At 48.0% G+C, this 18,146-nt stretch overlaps 1 protein-coding gene across 2 annotated transcripts in view; it reads right to left on the minus strand.

Moving 5' to 3' along the window:
• Positions 1-18,146, minus strand: part of GALNT17 (polypeptide N-acetylgalactosaminyltransferase 17) — a 190,118-nt gene extending 171,972 nt beyond the window's left edge. For both annotated transcript variants that reach the window (XM_021415775.1, XM_021415777.1), the window contains exon 1: positions 17,753-18,146. In XM_021415775.1, coding sequence (XP_021271450.1) covers positions 17,753-17,990 — 238 coding nt within the window. In that variant the 5' untranslated portion in view covers positions 17,991-18,146. The remainder of the gene's footprint in view (positions 1-17,752) is intronic.

The raw sequence follows: 18,146 nt of genomic DNA on the forward strand, positions 1-18,146 counted from the left end.
TATTTTGCCAGTGTGTGGCTGAAGCATTTTCTCCTTCCTTCGGACCTTGCTTTCACACCCAGAGCACCAGCTGCAGTAGACTAGCTGGGGGACAAAGAAGCCGCTTCAAGTCTCTGTGTAGTGCAACCCAGGGGAAGGGCCGAGGAACAACAGGGCAGAGCAGGGCAGCTGCTCTCCCCATCACTCTGTTAGCTTGACATGAAATACCTTCCTCTCTGCAATGGGCCAATAAGCTTTTCTTTTATACGTTACTGAAGACATACAGCATCTGCAGCGGGCCATGAGACTTCCCCTATACCTCTCAGATTTGCTATTCTTAGTGAATAGCGGAATGGAAAAGAAGTTGAGCTCTGATTCACAGAAATTCTATTAAAAAAGCAACAGGGCACAGTAATTGTGTAGAGCTAAGCTGAGATGGGAGCACGAACGCCCTTCGGTGGCTGTGAGCAGCCTTTTCTCACCTACTCATCAGTTCTTAATTTTTAGCTTGGTTCAGAGATCCTGCCGAATTCCCAGCAGGCTTTGCAAACCCAACATATGGCTGCACTGAAATGCAAGTATCCACAGGGCTGGGAAGCCTTCAGCTCGTTGCACTCCAGAACTGGGAAAGAGGAGGAAGGTATTTCAGGCAAAGGCAAGGCACACGGTGCTCTTATAAAATACTATCACTACACAGGGTTAGCAGAGAAAACTTGATACTATTTTCTCCGAATAAATGAGTGAATCTTCATCGCTACCTGAACTTGTGAAGAACAGCTCGGTCAAGATGTTTTCAATCAGAAGCTCAGACCAGCAGTGTGTTCTCCCCGTTCTGCCTACCAGAACACCTTGCTCCTTTAAATGCAGGAGCAGAGTATCAGTCAACTTAGGAGCATTCAAGAGCTCAGTTCCTCACTGTTTCTTGCAATGCACGACCTGTACCCAACTCAGGTTCTACTTATATGAACTATTCTGCAGGTGGTGCCAATCAAGTTATGATTAAAACTGAAAGAGCACATATGTTGACTGGATACAAGAAAGAAATTCTTCAGTAAGATGGTGGAGCTGGAACAAGCTGCCCAGAGAAGCTGAGGATGCCCCGCATCTCTGAAGTGGTCAAGGCCAGGTTGGATGGGGTTTGGGTGACTTGGTCTAGAGGAAGAGGGGTTGGAACCAGATGGTGTTTAAGGTCCCTTCCAACCCAAACCATTCCATGGTTCTATGATTTTCATACGGAACCAAGAACAGCCAAACAAGCTCTCTCTCAGTAAGCCTAACAGTGCAAAACCCATTTGTAGGACAGCTTGTAGGACCTGCAGGTGTTAGCACAGCCATAAAGGCTGTAACAAGGTAAGTACTGAGAGTGGGGCAGGCAGCCCCCAGCAGCCAAATGAGTGCTGGCTCTCTAACATGTTATACAATCCCTGACTCACCACCTTTTTCTGCAGAAATCCATGTATTTCAATGTCTGGCATGAGTGACAGTCATTCTGATCTGGGCACACATCACACTGATTTTACATCAAAGCAAATGACCACACTAGAGACAGGGCAATGAGCTACAGCTGTGCACGTTCACATTGCTTACTGCAGCCCCGGGGCAGCATCAGCCTTGCAGGGCTGTTCTGCAGCTCCTGCTACGATGGGACCAACTCCAAGTCAGACAGAAAAGAAGGAACCCTCTTTTAAGGAAAAAGGCCACAAGCTGTAGATGCACTGTTTATGTGACAGTATATATATACGTACAACTCCGTGCCTCTGCTGGCTACTCAACAAGGAGTGTGTGAAAACAGAAGCTAACACATGCCCCGATCCATCTGCTGCTCTAGCCCAGCTCCGGGGGATCTCCAGATCCGCTGCCACTTGGCAGCTCTCCTCCAGGATGTTCCCAAATCTCCTGTGCTTAAATGCCCCAGCACAAGGCAAGCTGCTCCTTCCCGATTAAGTGAAGCAATGGAATGGGTTTCCTAAAAATGTTGAACTGTGGTTAACATTCCCCTGAAGCCATACCTGAACCTTGCCATCTACCAAGTGCCTCCGCATGAAGCTTTTAATCCAGAGGAAACTGCTGAAGGACAAACAAGGTTTCGTTGGCTCTGAGTTCCCAGGTGAGTGGCAGAAGAGGACTCGGTCCAGGAGCACTGACGCAGGTCCTTTAAAATTGTATAAATAAAGAACAGCCCATATTTGACTCAGCTCGCTCTCCCCCACCCCCCGCTAAGTAGGTCACTGCCTGCTATGGAAATCAGCTCGCCTTCAAAGCAGGTTTGCTACTCTCCTCCCTTATCTCCTTAATAGTAGAAATGCGCAGACCATTGTAAGACTAAAAGTTAATTTCAGACTAATTTGATTTATTCCTGGCATGGGTATAAATATGAAACTGTATTTACTTGTCAAAAAAACCCTGAGACGTTAAAAATGAATGAAAGCTTGCAAGGTATCTCCCACACAGTTCTGAATTTGGTACATAGCTGAAGTCCGAGTCCCTGACACAACACAATGCAAACGAAATACAAAGGGTCCTAGTGACCTAGCAAGGGGAAAAAAATTGCATGAATTCAACCGTGACAGCTTAAGGGACTGATGGGAGAGAAGCCCAGCTCATTCCCGTCTGGAGCTGAAAGCTGGACACTACTGCTATCTTGCTTCAACCTCAGCGTGCAGCCTGTTATAATAATTCTTATTGCCAGTTAATACAGCACCTAACATGAGCCTGATCCTCACGCTGCTGCAGGCACTGGAAACAACGCAGTGTGTACCTGCAGTGAGCAGAGTGGGTTCCTTGGGGCTTTTCCAGCTCACCCATGTGAAGGCACCTGGGCAGGATCCACCACTCACTGCACAAATTGACAACCCAGAGCTGTCCCCATATAGACACACCGAGCCCGCTCCTGGGGACTGAACCAAGCAGCATCCTCCAGTTTCAGCCTCAACCATCACACATCCAAGCAACCACTGTGGGGAGCTGAGCTGAGCTGAGCTCTCCCTGCACCTCCAAAACTTGGGGCCACCTCTCAGCTCCTTTCTGCAAGCTCTGAGCACACAAATGGCAGAAAATGCAACTCAAAGGCATGAACAGAAATTCCAATGCTCACATAAGGCAAATATTAAAAGGATTTATTTAATAATAACCCCCCCAAAAAAAGTTAAAGTAAGCAAATCACAAGAATTTTGTTACTATCTCCATGTCCATATCAGCAATTTTTTTTTTTTAAGTATTTTAAAAGTCAAGAATTAAGGAACTTCCTAAGACTGGGAAAGCATTTGCCTTTGTGCACCTCTGAATATAATCGCATCATACAAGATCCTGACACAGCACGTTCTGCAAAGTTCTGACTCAGAATTGTGCAACTTCAGCCTGTTCCTTTGCTCCATTGATCCAGGCAGAAGACTCCTAGATCAGCTTTTTTTTTTTTTTCTTTCCAACTTCTTGAGTTTCAGCTCTTAAGGTTTTAAGCCAAGGCTCAGCATGGAGGCTTGAGAAAGGGAAATGAAGGAGCAAGCCAAAAAGGAAAAATATCTCTACCTATTTTTAAAAATTTTTGGAGGAAAGAGAGGGAAAAGAGGTTGTAGGTCAGATGCAATCTCCAACAGAAAGCAGCGTTTTCTTCCACACAGCAAAAAGGCAGCCTACAGCTAGGGAACGAGGAGGAAGCTGGGAAACACGCAGCTGCAGCGAGGCTGCCAACGCATGCAGAAGGACCATGGCACCTCAGCAGTGCTCAGCACAGAACCTGCACACGTCGTACACCTGGCACCGATCTGTTCTTTTAACTCAGAGGGAATTATTTCACTGGATGTAAAGGGAAAAAGCAGGAGAGCAGACAGGCATGCGTCTAGGTAGAAGTAGATATCTGTATTTCTTTTCCAGCTAGATATTAAAGATGACTCCCATCAGGGAAATTATGCAGGTTTCTGCATAAGCCCAAAGTCTGCACACAAGTCATCCATTTCCCTGTCGAACTCCCACTGAGAGCTTCCTGCCTCCTGGGGGACCAGCACCGGCAGCACCAGCCTGGGCTCAGCTTCACTCACTGAACTCCAACCCCATGAGATGAGCATGCAGGAGCCCAGTGTCTTCTTGTGAAAACATGGCCTGGGCAACTGAAAGAAGGAAACCAGTTGGACTCAGAGATGCATCAGAGCATGCAATCACAACAGAGTTCTAATGATTTGGTTAAGACTTATATTTAAGAAGAGCTCAAGCAGAATACCAGTTCTGCTCTCTGAACTAGCCCACATTCAAGATGTAGTCCTACTTTCTTTAAATCTATATTTAATAATATAAATACAGCATAAAGGTGCATACAAACAAGGGAAGCGAAAGTGGAATTCTGTTGGTGGAACCGTCTCCTTTTTACTGTGTTACTGTCACCCTCAGGCTGGGGGCCCTGGGCAACGTGATCTACTGGGCAGCAACCAGCCCACAGCAGGGGCTGACACTGGGGTGGCCTGAAGGTGCCTCCCAACCCAACCATTCTATGATCTTTCACTGAAAGACTTGCATGTAAAGCCAGGTGGGACCTGTAGAGCTCAGGCACACTTCCCTAAGGACTTCCATGCTTAGGGTTTAGATTCAGTTTATTACCAAAATTTAGATGATATTCAAAGTTTTCATCTACATTTAAGCTTCCTTAAGAGTTTACAGGTTTGTTCCAGCCTTGAGTCCTGTCCACTGCACCTACCCCCAAAGCACTGCCCATGCTCTGGGACGTGCTTTTGCAGCAGTGTTTGCTTCCAAGATGCATCTTCCAAAGACTGACATTCACAAAAAAACATAATTGCAATACGCCTGGAGGGTTTCAAATTTAGAAAGGGCATTATTAATATTAATATATACCATTTTATAGTAGGAAGAAATACAGAAAATAGACAGCACTGTGCCTTAAGGCCTAGAATCAGTTGGGATTTTTGGCAGCACATGCTGAAGAAGACAGTAGCAGCTGTCACATCACAGCTGGAGTTGCCTCTGGTGGAGGTGATTGAGAAATGAGATGAAGGAAAAATACAGGTAAAATTCAGGTAAAATGAAATGCAAGGAGGACAGACATCTGAGCTAATGGGCTTTCTATGCTTGCAGAACATCTAAATCGGTGTGAATTACCTGTTTCCTCCCTTTTCCTCCAAGTATTTCTAACTTAACATTTCACACTTTCTTTTTTACTCCCCCTTTCTCCCATTTCCTTGCATTCTCGACTCCTTGTTTTGCAGGGAGGTCTATCAGGATTTAAAGTCAATGGCCTCAGTAATATGGGCAGCACCCTATCTCGTTGGTCTCCTCCCTTCAGCCCCATCACACCGACCCTTGAAGGAGCAAAACAAAGCACAAAGAAAGCCTTATTTCTTCCCCACAGCTATACTGGGGAGCTCGCAAAGCTGCTGCTCAGGCTGCTGCCTCCCAGATTACCAAATCTCACCTGCCACAAATCTGTTGGAAAATCCTAAGAACTACTAAAAAAAAAAAAGAAAAAGAAAAAAAAAAGGAAGATATATATATATATATGTACATAAATAGAGCAGGAAATCCCAAATAAAAAACTGCTTCACGCTCACCAGCCCTGGGCTTGCCCTCACTGACTCAGCACCAGAGTACGACACAAAGCAATGCTCACTGAGAACGTATGCACTCCCCAGCACTGCTGTTCCTCTGCCAAGCCCAACCGTGGCCGCTTCCACCAGGGACCTTTACATCAAAAACTTTCTAATGAAGAACAGTGTGAGGTGAACACTAAAATGCCAACCTGCAAAAAAAATCAATGGGACTACTCGCTGCTCTCAGGCATTAAAGCAAAAAATCACCAGCAGTTAGCTGGGAACTAGGACAGCTGCAGTATTTAAAATACGTACTACAAATGAGAAACGCTTAGGCACATCATAATTAGTAAATGGCAAATATTAGGAGTTATGGGAAAAGTGATCGTTAAAGCAGATTTTAATAGCCCAGCATTTCATACATTTGGATGTGAAAACTCAGCCCGCACACACTTGGAGCATTCAGCCTACATTAAGAAACAAACTGCTTCATTTCTGGAGTTGTAAAAACAAAGGTTAAAAACGTGCTTCGACACAAACCCCATCATTTTGCCACGGTGAGGGTATGGTTGTGCTTCACACAGCTACCGATAGCTGCCCAGCCTTTCTACCCACACACCTCTGAACGCTCTGCCACACCAGCACTAACCATGAAACCAGCAGAAACACACCTGGTATTAAGGTTCTGGAAGTTCCCTATCCTTTTAGTTACACTTCATTTATAGAAAATACCTAATTGCAAATAACACATTTTTTTGCAGATGGCCACCTTTCCACAGCTTACAGCAAAACCTCGAGCAAACGCTGTGTATCCAAACATCCCTACAGCAAAACAGAGGTGCCTCACTCCGGTGGAGGGTCCCCACTCAGGCAGGCACCATTCCCTGCCCAGGCACCTTGTCCCATGCCCGATTTCCATGTCACCCACCCATGCCAGGCTCCTGATCTTCCCCCTTCTGTGCTCCCCGGCTTTTCAGCCCCTCCGCTCCTCTTCTGTCCCTCCATGAGCACAACGACCCTTGCTTTCTTCACGCATCGTTTCCAAAAAAACCTGGACTCATTTGCTGGGATAATGAGGATCTTGACAGTATCCAACCACTTCAGCCTAACTGGAAAAACGAAAGCAGTTTCTCATGTTGGGAAAATTTGGGGCAGCCTCATAAGAAGACGCTCACAGAGATGCCTACATGTCGGTCTGCAGCTTTGGAGTAAATTTCTTCCTTTAGACATTCAGTTCCAGCAATCACAATCAGAGCTGCGTATTTCTGCATATCCAGTTTCACCAATTGTAATCGGAGCTGGACATTCAGGGGAACGTCACAACTGTCCATACAGCTGCACAAAGAACATAAACCATGCCAAGTGCCTCAAACTGGGATGAGATGCTGCAGTTTCGTTCCTTGCCACGCATTGCCTCTTTCTCTCGTAGCAGCCTGGCAGCCGGTTCTAATTTGCAAGGGCTGATGTTGTTGTACGGGATCAAAGAGGCAGCATCAGGAGGGAGGAAATGCGTACAGGGAACACAGCATTAATTAGTACTGGAAAGTTGCGCAACATCCTGAGAAAAGACTGATGAAAGCGTAAAATCCCATGCTGCTGTCTGCCCTCCTTCAATAGCTGCGCAGAGCTGCTACTAAGCTCCCCCAGAAGGTCACTTATTGATTCACTGCTTGATCCAAAGACAACTAGAAGTCAACGTGAGCCAACCCCGGGAGCACCGTTCATACAAGGCATTGCAAGAGGCCGGTAGCCACCTGCCAGACACTCCTGGAGGGGCAGATTTCTACATAAAAGCTTCTGCCTGTCCACAGATCCCCTGCATGATGCTGCTGGCTTCCTCCTGCTGAGCCCACCTGGCTCCAACAGCCTCATGGGGACAAGGAAAGCATCCAGAGGCTGAAATTCATGGAAACAGGTGGACAGATCCCCCCTTCACCTCAGCGGACATCCAGCTGACACAGACTGAAACCAACATGAATTTGAAATCCAAAAGCCACAGAATTAACACAACATTAGGCCTAATTCTCTCTCATCTTCCTCCTCATTCTGCCGCACGATAGGTCTCGCTAAATGGTAATAAACAGCTTGGGAATGGCCTGTTTCTCATTGGTCTGTCGCACCAAATACATGGGCTGTGAACCAGCCACTGGATTACCATTCTTAATGGCAGTGGGTATCACCTGAATCAGGCTAACTTCCAGTCGCTTCTTATGGTAAGAAATAGGAAGTGAACACCTCTCCCGCTCCTTCAGTTTTTCTGTTCCGACCTCTTTGATGCCAACTGCAAACATTTAAAACCCTCCCAAGCAGCCTGCCGATTTCTCGTTGTTCTCATCCCATTTCCCACATACAAACTCTTCGCCTCATTCTGTCCTTGAGGCATCCACTCCATAATACAAGAACTTGAACCTCTGCCTTGCTTATTTTTCCTAACCTCATACTAAGTTATTTGTTCAGCATCACACAAAGCTGGAGGAAGAACCGAGCCCTAAACCTTTCCTCCCTCATGCCTGGTGTCCCCACTGGTGAAACCAGTCCCTTCCTGACACAGGCTGCCCAGCAAGTGGTGGGGTCACCATCCCTGGAGGAGTTCCAGGGCTGTGGAGATGTGGCACTGGTGTTCAGTGGGCACAGTGGGGTGGGGTGGGGTCAGACTGGATGATCTTAGTGCTCTTTCCAGCCTTAATGATTTTAATTACATGAATACCAACTTCAAACTGAAATTTCCCATGATGGCGTTCAGTGTACATTTACTGAAGGGTAAAGCACAACATGGCCCCAGTCTTGACTACAGGTTTAGAAAAGCATATAGGTTATTACTATTATTGTCTTGTCAGCACAAATAGGAAAAACTGTAATAAAATCTAACAGAATATGGTCTTTATGCTCCAACCTATTTAAAGCATCCAGTGTTCCAAGAGATTTCACTAAAGTGGGTACAGTGTAAAAAACATGTAAAGGTCAACCAAAGTTATTTTAAACCCAGTAAGAGAATATAAGGAAGCGTTAAAATATCATTAAATGGATTTTCACTTTTTTTCTCCTTTGTTTTGTATTGAGTATGATCAAGTCATTGTTTTGCAAAAAAAAAAAAAAAATTGTAGTAATTTGGCATAAAGATGAGTGCTTTCATGATTTAATTTAAAGTGTAATGTGGGCAAAGACCCAGAAAGAAATGAATTGTTTCACTTCTTTGTATTAACCTTCTCCTTTTGTTCTTATGCTCTGAGAACATACCCACAGAAAGCTGTTATGTTTTCTGAAATACTGCACAACAAACGAAAAATACAACAAAAGTTAAAAGAATTCACCCGGCGTCAGGCAACTTGCTCAACTCTCATGCCTGCTCATGCTCTCTGCAGGTCGAGGAAACACTCAAAATAACTCAGCTGGGGCACTGTTGCTATCTTAACCCACTGTTGATTTTTCTCTTCTAATGGTTTTCTGCTTTCTGTATCTCAGAGGCACTTGGACACGCCAAGGAAAAGCAATTGGGAGTCCTTCTACCTGCAAACACAGAAAGACCCCTACCACTGCCACGTAGAGGAGGAGGGAGAAGAAAGTGCAACCTGCACAAAAGCTGAGGGTACCAATGGAAAAAGGGACCGAGGATCCCTTCCATCCCCAGTGCCAAATGCTGACACATCGCAGCTGGTTTTACCGCAATGAAACTAATCAGGTGGAACGAGGCACACCAACTGCGCAGTGAGTGGTGATTTACCACGTAGGGAAGCCCCAGCTTTTAAGCATCTTTCATTTTCACTATCAGCAGGAAGTGGTGCTCTTACAGAACAGCCTGGGTCACGTAACCTAGCAAGATCCCTGTTTTAAAAAATCCACTTACGAAGAAGCATATTGCTTCTTACTACAGATACTGGGAAGATGCAAGCACTTCCTATACTGAACAAGTGCTGTAATACGGCAGATACCCTTTAACATTACTGTCTGTGAATACAGAGCATCAAAGGCCAGTCAGTCTCACCTCCGTGCCTGGCAAAATCATGGAGCAGATCCTCCCGAAGGCCCTACTAAGGCACATGGAAAATACAGATGAGGTGACTGGTGATAACCACCGCGGCTTCATCAAACGCAAGTCATGCCTGACAAACTTGGTGGCCTTTTATGATGGAGTTACAGCATCAGTGGATAAAGGAAGAGCAACTGACATCAGCCACCTGGCCTTGTGCAAAGTGTTCCAGGTCCTGGTCTCCAAATTGGAGAAAAAAGATTTGACGGATGGACCACTTGTTGGATAAGGAATTGGCTGGATGGTCACAGTCAGAAAGTTGCGGTCAATGGCTCAATGCCAAAGTGGAGCCCAGTGACGAGTGGCATTCCTCAGGGATTGGTGCTAAGAGCAGTTATTTAACATCTTTGTAGGCGACATGGACAGCGGGATGGAGTACACCCTCAGCAAGTTTGCAAATGACACCAAGCTGAGTGGTGCAGTTGACACGCTAGAGGGAAGGGAAGCCATCCAGAGGGACCTGGGCAGGCTCAAGAGGTGGGCCCATGCCAACCTCACGAAGTTCAACAAGGCCAAATGCAAGCTCAAAAGGAAAGCTGGGGAGGGACCCAGGGCTCGGTGCTGGGGCCTGTCCTCTTCAATATCTTTATTGATGACCTGGATGAGGGCACTGAGAGCACCCTGAGGAAGTTTGCAGATGACACCAAGCTGGCAGGAAGTGTCGATCTGCCTGGGGGTAGAAAGGCCCTACAGAGAGATCTGGATAGGCTGGATCTCTGGGCTGAAGCCAATGGGATGAGGTTCAACTCATCTTGTCTTTTCCAACCTAGCTAATTCTATGATTCTATGATTCTATTCTATGACTTTTTATAAGGGCAGGTAGCAACAGGATAAGGGGAAATGGTTTTAAACTGGAAAAGGGTAGATTTAGACTAGATACTAGGAAGAAATACTATACTGTGAGGGTGGTGAGGCACTGGAACAGGCTGCCCAGTGAGGTTGTGAATGGCCCCTCCCTAGAAGCACTCAAGGCCAGGCTGGATGGGGCTGTGAGCAACCTGGTCTAGAGGAAGGTGTCCCTGCCTATAGCAGGGGGTTGGAAATATGACCTACGTGACCTTAAAGGCCCCTTCCAACCCAAACCATTCTATGATTCTATGAGAGGGAATCCCAGGGAGGGCCTTATCGCACAGTAACCAGTGCCCATCACACAGTGACTGATGCCCATCACACAGTAACCGAAGTCGAGCTCTGATCAGAAAAGGAGAAAGCAAATAATGATCTTATCCAATTCACTCCTGATTTTAGGGAATTGTCATTCAGATAACTTTGCATCTCTGCACCAGTGCAAGCAGCAAAGCCACGAGGATACAGCAGAGACACAGCGTGGAATAGCTCAGTGTCAGCAGCGTGAGGCTCCACGTAGTGCTCTCCTCGAACGTAATGCATTACATAGGGCTCTCATTGCATCATTACTGCATTAGTTTCAGATAACTGTCATCCAGTCTCAGAATACGGGTCGATAAACTATTAGATTTATAGGCGGAACTAGCCACGCTTGCAGCAATAAAATGTAAAAGCATTCAAAAATTTCGGAAAGAAATTTGACCACGGGGATTGAAGGCTAGAAAATACGGCTGCTAATATTCCCAAAACTGCTTAGGGAAAATAATATTGTACCACTAGGATATGTTACCGGAGCTGAATCACTGCTGTTGACTCACAGTAGGGTCAATACTACGCGCACTGGGTCTGAACGGCCGTTTGCAGACGTCGATAAGGACACCTCGCCAAAAACATCTCCTGTTCAAAACATTTCGGAGCGCAGAACGTCCTCACCTGCCCCGGGACTCAGCCTGCGGGAGCCGTCAGCCTGCCAGCCCGCCGTGACATCTGGACCAGATTGCTGGGCTTTATGTAAAGATCAACGGCACAAATCGCAAAAGGAGAAAAACCTTTTTAATTACCTGAGAGCGCTCATCTCCGTTTTCCTTTGCACTAAGCGGTAGAGCTGTTCACATGCTGCGCACAGCATTTCCTTACGGGGAAACACGTGCAGCTTTTGCCAGGAGAGAAGCAATGAGGGAAAGTGCTGGCCAACAGCAGGGTTGACTCCCCAGAACCCAAGCACATGGGCAGCATACGCCCAAAGCCAGCTCTGTCTGGCTGTCCCCTCTGATCAAAGCACAAGATCTCCAGCGAGCGGGGGACTCAGTTGTCCAAGCAATGCCTGCTGCTGCTCCAACAGCCCTGGGGCATCCGAGATGCGGCGTGAGCCCAGCAGATGTGACACTGCTCCGACAGCAGAGTCGTGTCCTTCTGGAGTGGCAGCTGGGAGCCAGGCAGGATGCCCGCGGGCACTGAAATGTCACTAGATGCCCGTGTTTTGCCAAATGCATCCATTTCCAAATGTCTCTTACTAAAGTCGCTGAGGTTGGGAAATAATATTGTAACACACACAATAATTTTAGCAGCTTTTTTTTTTCTTTTTTTGTATCTTTAACTTATTTGGTTACCTAAATCTAACATAGTTTTGGAAAATTTACCATCGACCCAAGGTTCTGTTCCTTCAGTCAGACAGACGTGAATTGATATGCAAGAATAAAATGCCAACATTGTCACTGTTTGCTAGTCACTGCTGCTGCATCTCACGACTTCTGTGTTGTCTCTGCATGACAAATGTGTTAGTGGCTTATTACTCATTCATTGCCAACGACAGTGAATATTCGGATGACGATGCCAAACAACGATCGAAAACAAGAATTATCTATCAGTCCCCAGCCAGCCAGGTTGCAAACTAAATGTCACGTTAACATCTGAGCTTCTAGACGCTTCCTAATTGACTACGTGAAGCCTCACCTTGTAACTCTACTATTTCTCTTAAGAGTATTTATGCTGTTCATTGTTTGATCAGTATCAGACGTAATTTCCATGTATAACTTACAGGCAGCAGCTCTCAGGCATCCAAGGACCATGAAGACCACTCTCCTCGCAGCTATTGAGTTTAGCTTGAGAACTTTTAAAAGGATGTGCTGAATCTGAATGGCTTGCATTATCTGCAATAGGGAGTATAGCAGCCCAATCTGTTAGGTACGCAACAAATACGAAAGCTGCAGGTTTTATCAGGTTGCTATGTAAGGCCATATAAAATAACACAGTTTGTTTCTACTTCAAAAACATCATGGTATCAGAATAGACAGGGAAGAAAGTATATCTGATCCTGGGTGATAACCATCAGTTAACACAGCAGTGACATCCACCGTAGCGTGCCACCGTTCTGTTTTATCTCCACGTCATCATCTGTGATATCAAAGGGTTTCACGCAGCAAGGCTATGCTCCTATGAAGATCTATTTTGATTTGATTTCATTAATGTGATTAAAGATTGGCCCATTCTGCCTGTAAGCAGCGTTCTTCTACTCTCAGTTCTGTATATTTAGCTGTTTATCTTAATCAGAGAACTTCTTTGGGCTTTAGTTATATATTACCTACCTGTTAGGAAATCTTAATATTGCTAATCTGTGGGTGTAGCACTACTACATACCACTAAATGGCTGATGGAATGGCCTCTAATCTGCCTTATTTACATATATAATTTTATACTCGGTAGTTAGCTAAGTTTGTAATGTACATTGAGGATGATAAGTGTTATAGAAGATAAGCATTATCTTATTCTTATGAGAAGTAAATCCACATATCTCTAAAGTGTTTTAAGTTAATTAAGTGCCACCTTACAAGGGGGATAGTAAGACCACGCAAAAGGCTGTGTTACAGTATCTGCCTCCATGTCCCCACAAAGTTAATTTCTTAATTGGATAAGCAGACGAGAGCAAAATCTGCATGCATGGAGGCTGCTGGTGCTGCACTTGTTCGTATCTCAGCATGTGCAAAAGCACAGACACAAGCTTGTTTAAAAAAAAAAAAAAGAGCATAGCTTATTTAACTGCCAAGGAACTTAAAGCTCCTCTTCAACTTTCCTACAAGAGCAGTTCACTCTGTGCACTTCTTTAGCAAAAGGGGAAATCTCTCTCTCTGCTCACCCATTTTCTGGCCTGCCTACTCCAGCGGTTCTTCAGTGCTTGGAGGTTTTTACCCAGGACCCAGAGCTCTGCTGAACGTGCACAGGTAGCACAGCCCGGAGCTGTGCTAGCAAGTAGCCATGCAGATGGTTACTCCAGCACACCTGGGAGGTGGCTAAATACCTGCCTCAGATAACCAGCGGGCAGCTGAACCGATTCCCTTCTGTTTGCTCAAGCTGCTCTGCAGGAGCTGATAGCGGCGATGGCTTTCCCCATGCGCAAACCCGGGGCGTACTCAGACACCTCCTTCCTGCACTTCTTACTCTCAAAGTGGCAGTGCTACTTCAGGAGCACGCTGTTCATATATCAACTTCAAGAGCGTCTGGCAAGCAGGGTTTGGAACGCTCATCACCAGCACCCTGATGCTCTGTGCACTTAAGAGCAGCTGACAGGCCCCATGCATCCCACCAGCATCCTGGCAGCTGACGTCCCACCCCTCAGTGCACCTTGGGAAGGCACCAGCCTTCTCCTCTCTGCCTTTGGGGAGAGGGCTGAATGCGTGCTGCTTCGCTGTGAACGTTTTCCTTTCGCACACCCAGGCTGGGATCAGCCTCCAGAGGACGAAGGGAGGTGGAGCAGAGAACCGCACAAGCTCAAGGAAGAAGAACACAGCTTTCCTCAAATCACATCGCTTGTCATACACGCCACTAACAGCGGCACGCGGCAGCTCGGTGCTAAAATCTTTGGCCCAGCATTGTGGTTTCCCTGCCCTACGAACACAAAGATTGTTCACATTCCTCATGGACATCAGTGGGTTTTCAACAACGGCCCCAAAGGAAGCGCACGGCTGCAGCAGAGGCAGACTGCGCTCCTCTGAGTGCTTACACGCTCCAGCTCCTCCCCAGCTGCCTCGGTTTTGTCTGTACACGAGCACTTAGATCCTCTCTTTGTCAACACGGGCCCAAACCGAAAAGTTCATTTGTGTGAATCTCCATAAAATTGGAGGTAATCTGGACTGCTTATGTAAATGTCAGCATTAAAGAAAAAAACCAACAAAAAAAGCTTGGATCACAAAGACAAGTTGTGGTTAACATCCCAAATAAAACGCGCGCGTTCCTTTCAGACTCTCATTAGCTTTCTTGCAACATCTGCTCGACAAGGAAATCCCATCCATAAAAAGGACAACAGGAATTAAAAATTCCCTGAATTCTCAGATAAGCGCGGGCCCGCAGAAGAGCCTCCGACAGATCGCTCCAAGGTCACCCGCAGCATGCTCCGTGTGCCAGGGCAGGGACCCGCAGGGGAAGGAAAAGGGAGAGCCGTGGGACTGCTGCAACGAGCTACGGAGCTAGAATAACATTTTAGGAAGAGCAAGGCACATGTATAGTTTTCCAGCAGTTTTAGGCCAAAAAAAAAAAAATAACAAAATTGGATAGACAAATTTGGACAGGACTGAGTCTTCTCACGGATTCTTCACAAGTGACTGAAAGGAGAACACCAAGCACAGGCAGCATTGCATGCGACTAATGGCCAACCCCCAGCCCAGGTCGGTATTCCTGTGTTGCAGGTGAGGGTCAGTGCAGGCAGCGGGTCAGGATGTGTCAGGGCAGCTCTCTGTGCACAGCATCACACTGCGGAGCAGGAACGGGCCTGGCACTGCTTCCAGAACGACAGCATGGAGCAATGTCACTCAGAAGGAATGATGGCGTGAAACTGTTCCTTTACCACACCTGAGGCACACAGCGTTGCTTAGCTTGCTTTGGTGACCGGCCTTTAAGGAAATAAACAGGCGTATGTGTAAAATGAGGGCGGCCACACCAGAGAGAGCTGCTCTTTCTGATAGGCATTACACTCCGGCTCAAAAGAACCGAAACCCCAGCAGCGGTGGGATCGGATCGCTCATTTCATTGTGTGGAATCGGAGCTTTTCAAGAGATTCGCTTTTTTTAAAAATAGCTTCAACTCCCACGGAAAGCCAGCCAAGGGCTGCAACGCAGACAGAATCCACAGCCGATTCCACCCAAACTGCGCTTCAGCTTCTCCCTGTGCCCAGACGCAACCTGATGCTCCCTGAGCCGCGGGCTTACCCTGTGCTGCGCTACAGGACGCTCCAACATCTCGTGCACGCTGAAGCACAGGTCAGACTGACAGCAAAGCACAACTTCAAGCACAAACTCTCCCGGTGGATGTGTTGCACCAGGGGCGAGCACACAGTGGGCTCTGCTAGGTGCTAGCCACCAGCATGCACCCTTCCTATCCTAAGACCTGGAAAAACAAAGTGAGCTGGTAGCAGCACGCTTCAAGCAGGTGCTAGGATTTCCGCTCTAGCCGCTTTTCGGGTGCCCAGGAGAGGGATGAGCATCAGTGTGGGGAAGCTGCTGCAGTGGCTGCACGCTCCTGGTCCCACCTGCTGGTGTCCTTTGAGAGTGAGGGGTGTGGGGGGGGCACTACCCTTGGCAAAGCCTTGCCAAGGCAACGCAGACATCACCCAGCGCCCAGAGCGCTCAGTACTTTTATAAAACTCACGCATATCAAATATATACTTGACCCAAAGTTACATAAAAATTGCTCTACACCGGAGCTGTTTGTTAGCCAGACTCATCAGCGATGCCATAAAGCACCCCAAAGCGCAGAGGGCAGGTAAGACATCGCATTCATGCACTCAGCTTTCTACCTGCCCTAAGAAAACGTTTGCGATGTGGGCAGCGTGTGATACCTCACTGCCTCCCCTGCTCCCAGGTGCAAAGCTGCTCCTGAGCAAAGAGCAGGCTCCTGACCGGAGCCTGGGGTCCACAGCACCCCCAGATGACACAGCACAGCACAGCACCCCTCACACTGTGACTCCAGAACAGCCCCAGCACACAGCAGGGCAGAGCATCCCACGCTCCCTTCCATGGGAGTAGAGCAATCACTTTAACTTCAGCTTTCCCTCTGCACTTGCGGGATGGTAGATAGCACTGTGATTACACGTCTGGTACCACGGTCCTGACATGTGGTCTCCTATCCTGCACTGCAGCTCCTGCCCCTTTGTAAGCAAAGTGCCCAAACTTCTGCTCGAGCAGCACCCAACCGGCAGTGAGCTTCACAGTTTCAGCGTATGCAACCCTCACAACCCACTTTTCCACCTTATTCCTTTTTCCTTCTCCCATTTCACCTTGCTTGCCATCCCACACTGCTGCTTCAACCCCAGGCAGCGCAATAAGCAGGACAGGTGTGGCACACAAGTGCACAAGGTCGCAGCACTAACAACACCTTCCCGCTCAGCCGAGCGCTTCTCGCCTTCTGCAGCCCCTGCCTCGAGGCACAGACGCTTCCCCCCCCCCATGCAGGGCACGCTGCTCTCCTGCTGCACGGGCACGGCGCGCACCGGCTGTCAGCACAACGCAGCGCAGCACCGAGCATCGCTTTCCTCTTCAAAAGTCAGGGAGGGAATCGCACTGACACCGCCAGAAGCACCAACTCCGCTAGTTCCGCAGCACTGAAGCCGGGAGTCGTTAACGCTACAGAGATGGGAAGGAATAAATAGGAGCCTGGGCTGGGATCACGCTGCCACTTGGGAATCTCTGGGGAGCAATTTAAAAAAAAATGAGCTTCCACATCAGTATTTTAATGAGGTGCCTCACCTACATTTCTTACATCCTTACAGCGCTTCTCTATCCCACACGGCATCTTTAAAACTCCCTTTCTGCATCTCGGAACTACTGAACCTGGTGAGATTTTAATAGAAATCCCTTCGCCGCGCTATAAAGAGAAGCATTACTGAGGTTTCAATTAGCAGCTGTTAGGGCTGAGCCGCAGGAAATGCTGAATTGTTTGCTCAACTTCTCACAGACACGGCGTTTTGCCTTCCGACCTTCTGCACCCAAACGACACTTCGGCCATTTAAAAACTCCTTTCCAAAAAAAGCATCTCTGTAGCCATAAAGCCATCTCTCGATCAATAACCCGTGCCGCTCGGCTCGGCCATGGAATGTCCTTCTCCCTGGATGCAGAAACCACGACGCTGTGATCTCCCCAGCACCCCAGAGCAGAAAGCAGCGCTACGCTGCTGTGCCTTCCTCGCACCCTGTGCAAGGTGCTCCGAGCTATCAGCACGAGCACAACTTGGAAGCGAGATGCTACATCGGTGAGCCGAGAGCCTGTGCACGAGATAAAGGGATGCAGCGTGGCTCGACCACCAGAACTTCACGAAATCCCCGCGCTCGCTCGGTGCCCCACGGCCGTACCCTCAGCATTAAGCCCACGAGAGCGGTTCCTACCATTGAGCTGTCTGTAGACGATGTCCTCCAGGAGGGAGAGCCGCTTCAGCACCGCGTCCTGGATGGAGCTGATGCCGCGGGCCGTCAAGTTGACCACTTCTGCCCTGGGATGGACGTCATGAAAGGAGTCGCCGCTCTTGGCCGTGATGGGTCTGCACTTGGCCAGGAAGAGGACGAAGCCAGCCACCGCGATCAAGTTTAACACCAGCAGCACTTTGACTCTCCTCAAAGAAGCCATCAAACTTCCCGAGGGGCACCTCCCGCCGCCGCGCCGCGCTAGGTGACCGGCCGGGCAGGTGCGTGCCGCTGCGCGCACATCGCACGGCTGCGCGGGAGCTGCGCCCGGCCCCGGGCTGAGTGCGGCGGGGTGCGGAGCCGCTCGCTCAGCCTACGG

Source organism: Numida meleagris, chromosome 18 (assembly GCF_002078875.1).
Source record: "Numida meleagris isolate 19003 breed g44 Domestic line chromosome 18, NumMel1.0, whole genome shotgun sequence".
In the NCBI taxonomy this organism is placed as follows: domain Eukaryota; kingdom Metazoa; phylum Chordata; class Aves; order Galliformes; family Numididae; genus Numida; species Numida meleagris.